At 56.0% G+C, this 7,500-nt stretch overlaps 1 protein-coding gene across 1 annotated transcript in view; it reads left to right on the top strand.

The window, feature by feature from the left end:
• Window positions 1–420: 420 nt before the first annotated feature.
• GPR31 (G protein-coupled receptor 31) overlaps window positions 421–7,500 on the top strand; it is a 27,828-nt gene continuing 20,748 nt past the window's right edge. The window contains 3 exon segments of the mRNA XM_032593353.1: window positions 421–446; window positions 2,402–2,540; window positions 2,937–3,097. Coding sequence (XP_032449244.1) covers window positions 421–446; window positions 2,402–2,540; window positions 2,937–3,097 — 326 coding nt within the window.

Raw genomic sequence — 7,500 nt, 5'->3', positions numbered from 1 at the left:
CAGATAACGCTTTCCTTTCTTTCTTAATCTCACCTGAGGGGGCAGCAGGCAAGAGTTAGGAGCTGGTGCTCTGGGGGCGCCTGGTGGCTCAGTCGGTTGAGCATCCGACCTCGGTTCAGGTCGCGATCTCACGTCTGTGGATTCGAGCCCCGGGTGGGGCTCTGTGCTGACAGCTCGGAGCCTGGAACCTGCTTCAGATTCTGCGTCTCCCTCTCTCGCCCCTCCCCAGCTCGCACTCTGTCTCTCTCCTCAAAATAAATAAACATAATTTAAAAAAAATTTTTTTTTAAAGGATGTGTTTTGAAAAGATTCAGAAAAGGTTATAATCCTGGCTTCACCACTTCCTTGCTGTGTGACCTCAGACAAGGCACCTCACCTCTCTGGGGCCTCAGTTTTCCTCTTCTCCAAAATGATGACAGAATGGCCTCAGATGGTTATTCTGAGAGGTGAGGCCTGTGCTGGAGTGGAGCCCCCGGAACAGGGAATGGGAAACAGGACAAATGTCACCTGTTACTTCGGTGCCTACGTGGTTCAGTCCGTCCACTGTAACGTCACCCGGGTTTTTGTGGCTTACAAAACAGACTTACAAGACGCTGTTGTAATTAAAAAAAAAAAAAAGGCATTTTCCTCTCCTAGAGATTATCCCTGAAAAGTAATCAGAATCACACTGCAAGTTTATGATTAAAAGAGAAAATAACACCATGAGGGAAGAAATTAGTGATTGCATTATTCTCTCAGTTTGTTCTAGAAACAGTAGGAAAGTAATTGCGTTTCCATTTTAAATTAAATTATTCCCCCTCCCCCTGGAATTATCCTAATAATGCCAAGTTTGTGAAGATTGTCACGGCAGGGCTCCGGGCAGAGGGGTGGGGCTGGCAGGGAGCCAGGGACCTGGGGTTCCTGAGGGTCATCGGAGGCCCGGTGGCTTTCCCATAGGGAATCTGCACTCAGAGTTTTGGCGGGGGCGCAGGGGAAAGGCCAGCGGGGGGGAGGGCGGTGAGCGGTCTCCAGCACAAAGAGGAGGAAAGAAAGTGTGGTGACCAGACCATGTGTACGAGCCCCCCCCCCACCCCCTGCGTCATGGGGAGCCAACCCCCTGCTCTGGGACATCCTGGGGGTGGGGCTTCGGGGCCAGGAGCTCCGCCCGGATGCTGTCCGGGGGAGAAGCAGGGGCGTCTTGCAAACTCCTGCTCGGGCACATCACCTCTGCCTCGGAAACACTGCCCACCTACTTAGCACCTGCTCCCTGATGATCACCCGCCTCCCAAAGTGGTCTTGTGTAATCCCGAAGTTAGCCTTGGAGGGAAGCGGTCATCTCCACCCCAGCAATCGCAGACGAGGCCCCGCAGGCCAGTCACCAGCCCGAGGCCACAGACTGACAGCGGGGACTCTGAACTCAGAGGGAGAGGTCGAGTCCAGAGAGGGCATTCCTCCCCCGTTTCCTTCAAGGCACGCATCACTTTCTAATGTGGTCTGTGAATTACTTGCTTACTGTGTTCCCTCGACAGGACAAGTGCCCGAGAACAAGGAGGGACCCCCAGGAACCTACAACAGCGTCCGGCACCCGGCAGGGGTCAGTGAGTATCCGCCAGTTCTCCCAGTGTTAGCGCACCTGGGAAGACGGACGGCTGGCCTTGGGCGAGGGGTGGGAGGAACCAGAGAAGGGACCTCACAGAAGGTGCTGGAAGCCCACCAGGGGCACAGAAGTGAGCCGGCTCGGGGGCAAAGCGGCACATCTCGCTCCCGCCTCGGGCCCGGCACTGGGGTCTGATGGAGACTGCAATCACTGCCCTTGGGGAACCACATGTGGCTCTGGCTGAGACGGCTTTGCTCACCGTGGTCCCGGGACCCCTGCCAACCCCTCCGTCTGTGGGCAGCCGGGGGCTGGGACTTGGAAAGAGCTTTACCCTGGTGCACGGCCCCGTCTGACTCCTTCTTGAAGAGAACCTTGGAAATACCACCTAACCCTCTTAGCCAGTGTTTCCAGCTAATAGAGGGCGTCCTCTGTCCCCCACCACGTGGTGGCCTGGGGCACCCCTCCTGGGGCCCGGCTGAGACTGTGTTGAGTGTCAGCTCCCCGTGTCTGTGTCCCCACGGGACTCTCAGTTCATCACCATCTGACAAATGGGGAGTCAGATAGCCCAGACTTGGGGCTGCGCCCGCCCGGTGCTGCTTGGGGGCCGTAAGAAAGACACCCCTTGTCTCTGTTGTTCACTTGGCATGCTAACACCTCTCGCCAATCCATGAGGATCCAGGGCGGTGGGGCGCCTCACGCGCCCAGGACCGGCCTGGCACGCACAAAATACAGTTACCCCAGCTCCTGCGGCCAATACCTCTGAATTCCGGGGAGCGCAGCAAAACCCTGTGTCGTATTCAAAGAGATATTCTGTCACCTCTGCAGAAATTCGCAGAAGCCACGGCGTTTTAAAGCCAGCCTACCAGCTTCTCCTCGGAGTCCTGCTTTGGTGGTTGTTCGGAGAATAAATGAGGTTGCCGAGGACGACACGGCCCTGCGCTGTGTGGTCACAGCCGCTGGACAGGTGGGCACGGGAGGGGACCCGGAGGGGCTCGAAGGAAGCAGGGGGAATAGAGAAGCGGAAGGTCTGCGACTCCCGGGGGGAAGATTTAAGTCTCGGGAACTTCCTCATGTTCGTTTGACCAAGTTCTTACAGCCTCGCGCCTTCCCTGGGATTCAGGAACTTAGCTGGAAGCCGAAGTTCCTTAAACTCCCATTCTACCTCTCGTCTATGGAGACACCAGGCTGCGGAAGGAGAGCCATACGCCCCTCCTAGAGGGGAAGACGCGTGTCAACCTCCAGGTTAAAGCATCACCAGAAGGTCTTGCAAGAGGACGCAGGGAAATCCGAGTGCCGGTGTCAGGGGCAGGATGGGGACACAGGCAGGTGAGACCGAGGAAGAGCCCCATCTCATGCCCAGCACGTCCTCGGCCCCGCGTCCTCCCCGGAGAGCCCCGGCCCCGCCGTCCTCGGGGTGGCGGTCTCCAGCTGCTACGAGGGCTCCTGGGACGTCCAGCATCCCGCTGGGGAAGAAGGAGGCTTTGGGAGCCGGGCCCGGGCCCCCGCCCCCTCCACCGTGAGGTGAGCTGGGAGACACCTGTTGGTCACGGGCCTCTGTTCCCCACGTTACAAAACTACCCCCGGGAAGGACCCGCTCAGTGTCAGGGCCCACAGACAGACGGGGCCCAGTGGGCCACAGGTGGCCTCTCCTTGGCTGATAGAAACCACTTTAATTCTAGCACATGGGCCAGCCACGCTGTGGCGGACGAGGAGGCCCCCCAGAATAACTTAAGAAGGTCAAAGCCTTTCTGGCACACAGACAACTTGGGCAGGGCGGTTCGGGGTGGGGGGGGACTTAGAAGGGACACCTCCAGATTATACGGGACACACCTGTGCTGTGCACGGAAATGTACTGGGTCACAGTCTTCAAATGGCATGAACTCACGGTATGGACAGCGTAACCACGGTGACAGAAGACTCCTGGGTTGAAAGCCCCGTCTCTGGATGAAAACACAATCACCCGGACCAAGGACCAACAGATGTCTCTGCCATTCTGTCCCAAGGTGGATTGGCATCAAGGTCTCACCAGGGAGATGGCCTGACTCCTTCCGTCTCCTGCGTCCCTGAAGGGGCACTGGTTTCCCGTCTCTTTGAAAGAGGAAATTCGCACGGTCCTTGACCCCAAACCCTTCAGCCCTTCAGTCTAAGGAAGACCCCCTCAGTCCCCCAACTGAACTTTGTCACCTCGCCAGTGCACGACACCTTCCAGGGTGTGATCCTGTCCTTCCAGGGCGGCCCCCATGGCTGCCCCTGGGCCCCCTGCCCCATCAGAGCAGCCAGGAAACCATGGACTGGTTTCTAAACGGACTCGCTATCTAAGGGGCCCACACAGCCCCAACCCACGTCATAAGCCTAGGTTTGTAATTCCGTATTTACAAATATGTGATCTGAATATAGTAGGCTCTTGGTTGGTGGGAATTGGAAATGGTAAAGGTCGACCTCCCAACTGACCAGAAAAAGCGTACTTATTTATTTTCAGGTGTTTATTTATTTATTTTGGAGAGAGAGAGAGAGAGATGAGAGAGATGAGAGAGAATCCCAAGCAGTCTCCACGCTGTCAGCACAGAGCCCAACGAGGGGCTTGATACCATGAACTGTGAGATCACGACCTGAGTCCAAATCAAGAGTCAGGCGCTCAATCGACTGAGCTCACCCCGGAGCCCCCAGGAAAAAGCGCATTTGATATCAAGTTCTCTATAGACAATATACAGTAAGACCTCACTTCTCTCAGCACATATGCAGGAAGACTATCAGCTGCCATCTGATGTCAGAACAGAGCATCTGCTGGAAGAGAGATTCGTGAGGAGAAAAGATGCGCAAGCTGGAGGAGAAAGGGCTCCAAAATGCCATTGCTTCACAAAATGCCCCTGCGTCTAAATTGTCCGCATGACTTGGTGACAGTGCAGATGGCCGGGAAGCCAGAGAATCAACGCTCAGTGTTAAGTGTTCACCATCCTCTCTCACCGACGGCCCGGCGTCCGGAGCGATCACACATTTCCAGAGTCGTGCAGGTGCCGCACAGACGTGCCCCGGGGCCCCCTGGGGCCCGACGCTGCTGCCGCCCAGCCCTGTTCTCCCGGCCCCGGCCCTTGTCGGCCGGGGTGGCCGGCGCCCGGCGCTCTGCTCAGCATTCACGCTGCCCGTGGGGCAGCCCCGTGGTCGCTGGGACCCCGGCCCGGCCAGGTGTCCCCTGCAGAACAGCTCTGGCCACGTGAAGCTGCACGTGCAGAGGAGCCCCTCGCCGTGTTCTGGATGCAGCCACAGCCCAGTACGTGCGGGCGCTCTGTCCAAACTGGAAGAGCCCAGAACTCGACGGTGCGCTGTCCAAACTGAGTCCACATCCTTCTCGGCACAGAGGCCTTTGTGGTACTTGGAGGTGCCCCGATTTGGCGCCGAAGTGCCTGAATCTGCTGCGACACCGGTCAGGTGACTAGCTCAGCCCACGACGTGCACGTGAGAGGCGGGAAACATCGATATCTTGAATGAACCGGAGCGAGTCTTGCGGTGGTTCCACGTTATGCGAACACGCGGCGGTGGGAGGCCCCTTCACCCTGGAAACCTGACTTCGTGATGCCCTCGAGGCTGCGGTCGCCTCACATTTCCCCCAGGTCAGAGGGCAGAGTCCCTGACAGCCTTTCTTTATTTCTGATCTCAGCTTAAGGATATGTGGCTTTGAAATTAGAATCGTTGGGGCGCCCGGGGGGCGCAGTCGGTTAAGTGTCTGACTTGGCTCAGGTCATGATCTCACGGTTGTGGGTTGGAGCCCCGCGTCGGGCTCTGTGCCGACAGCTCGGAGCCTGGAGCCTGCTGCGGATTCTGTGTCCCCCTCTCTCTCTGCGCCCTCCCCCACTTGCACTCCGTCTCTCCCTTCTCTCAAAAATAATAAATAAACATTAAAAAAAAAGACAGAAGAATTGTTGGTCCCTGAACGATGACTGTATTTAGCTCCCCACCAACGTTAACAGCAGGAGATCCTGTATGTGCTTGTTCTCCAATAAAATAGTGAACTGAAGACACAAAATGATCCTGTCCTGTGCCCACGCCCGTGACACATCCTCAGCAAGCCCAAGTGTGCGTGCGAGATTCCGGTAGGGCCCGGGGGTTATACAGGTGGGGGCTGCTGGACGCAGGGACCCATCCGTGGGAAAAGTCACTACGTGACTTTTCATTTTCTAGGCCCAACATAACGAGGCTCACGCGTGTGCTGTCGCAGCTCCTCCCTTTCCCCTGGGAGAGTCGAAAGCCTTCTTGGGCCACGGCGTAGTCTCCGTCCATTTCCTGAAGTTTCTCAGTGAAGCATCGTTTTAGTTTTGTCGACGCAAATTGAAGGAGCCTGTTCGAATTTCCCAAAGAAGGGAGGGAGTTTATTCGAGCCCACGTGGGGGCAGCCAGCCCGGCAGGCCCACCTTCACAGAGAAGAGCGTGGTCCGGAGAGGGGACACGCCGTGCAGGGCCCGTCAACGCTCTGTCCGCGTGAGGAGCTACAAATCGTCCTGATGAAGGACGTTCCAGAACGTTACAAACCCTGTCTTACACTCTTCGTACGTGCCAGGCTGCGTGGCTCTGGTCTCATGGGGACGTAACTAGGTTTTACGCTTATCTTTGTGTGTGGAAATGGTTTTGTAAGGTTATTGGTCAACTAAACAGCGTGCGCCCGGGCAGAAACACAGCCCAAGCTTCGAAGTGCGGTCCAGTCACTCTGACCTGGCTGAATGTTAAAGTAGGCAGGGCCCATACTCCTTAAAGCTGACAATCTCTATTTTATCAGTTTCTTCTATCAAAAAACACAATTAATAAAAACCAGTATGACTGGTTATGGTAACAACAACAAAAAAATCTACAGAATCTAAATTAATAGAGATCAATGTATCGCTTGCCCTTCCACCCCAGCCCCTGGGGTGCTTGCCCCAAATCCCTGGGCTGAGTAGGGTGAGCTCTGCATCCTGGGGTGAAGTCGAGAGGGTCAGCATGTCGGTATTCACCCCCAACAGCCCCAGCCCCGAATGTACAAGAATTGTCTAAGTGCTTCTTGTTTTTCCCAAGCACACTTCCGAAGTGAAAAAGAGCACAAACTACAGAGAAGGGACTTGTGCCAATATTATCGGGTCGTGTTGGGAGGTTTGGGGCCTCCGTCCGGGGCCCAGGGTGACTCGCTCCAGACCAGGCTGCTCTGTCTCCGCCTGGAGCCAAACGGCCACCTGCCGTGTGACCCCCGCCCGGAGCGTGTTCCTGCCACGCTCGGGGCCATGCTGTGGGCTCTGCCCTGGTGCCCGTGGCGTGGACAAGCTGAGGGGGCAGCCAGGCTCTGCTTCACGACGCAAGCTGCCTTTCCCAACCATCCCCGGAAAGCACAGGGGCGAGCATGCGGAGCCGAACACTCGGCAGACAGAGTCTAGCGAATCATCTCCGCATGATGTCACGCACCACGCACAGGCACGCACACACATGCACACGGTGGCGTCACCAGTTTCAAACACTGAAATGCGATGGGAACAACACCGCAGACCATGCTGCAAATAAGCTGTTACTTTAGATTTTGCTACCTTATGATTTTGCACTTCGTCGGATCTGTTTCTGTAAATGTCACCTTGACCAATGAGAGACCAAAGTTTCAGACACTTAGCTGCTGGTTAAGACTGGCTCTCGCTGACACTTGCTGAAGCCGGGGAAGCGGTTTCTCTACTTCTGGTATTTTTGCTTTCCCGTAATTAAAATTGTAAAACAACACAGTGCCCATTCTTACAGAGTCAAACCACCGAGACTGCCTGGACGCACTCTTAGGCGCGTTAGCCTGAAAAAGCCCAAAGAGTACGAAACATAACAGGTGGATTTTTGCTCGTTTTAAAGTCTATTTTGTCCTCTGGCTCCGTTTTGGCATCCACCTGTGTGATCGATGTCCCCTCCCCACTTGCAATCCGCGGGTG

The sequence above is a fragment of the Lynx canadensis genome, chromosome B2 (assembly GCF_007474595.2).
Source record: "Lynx canadensis isolate LIC74 chromosome B2, mLynCan4.pri.v2, whole genome shotgun sequence".
In the NCBI taxonomy this organism is placed as follows: domain Eukaryota; kingdom Metazoa; phylum Chordata; class Mammalia; order Carnivora; family Felidae; genus Lynx; species Lynx canadensis.
This window is presented reverse-complemented; position numbering and strand designations above follow the sequence as displayed.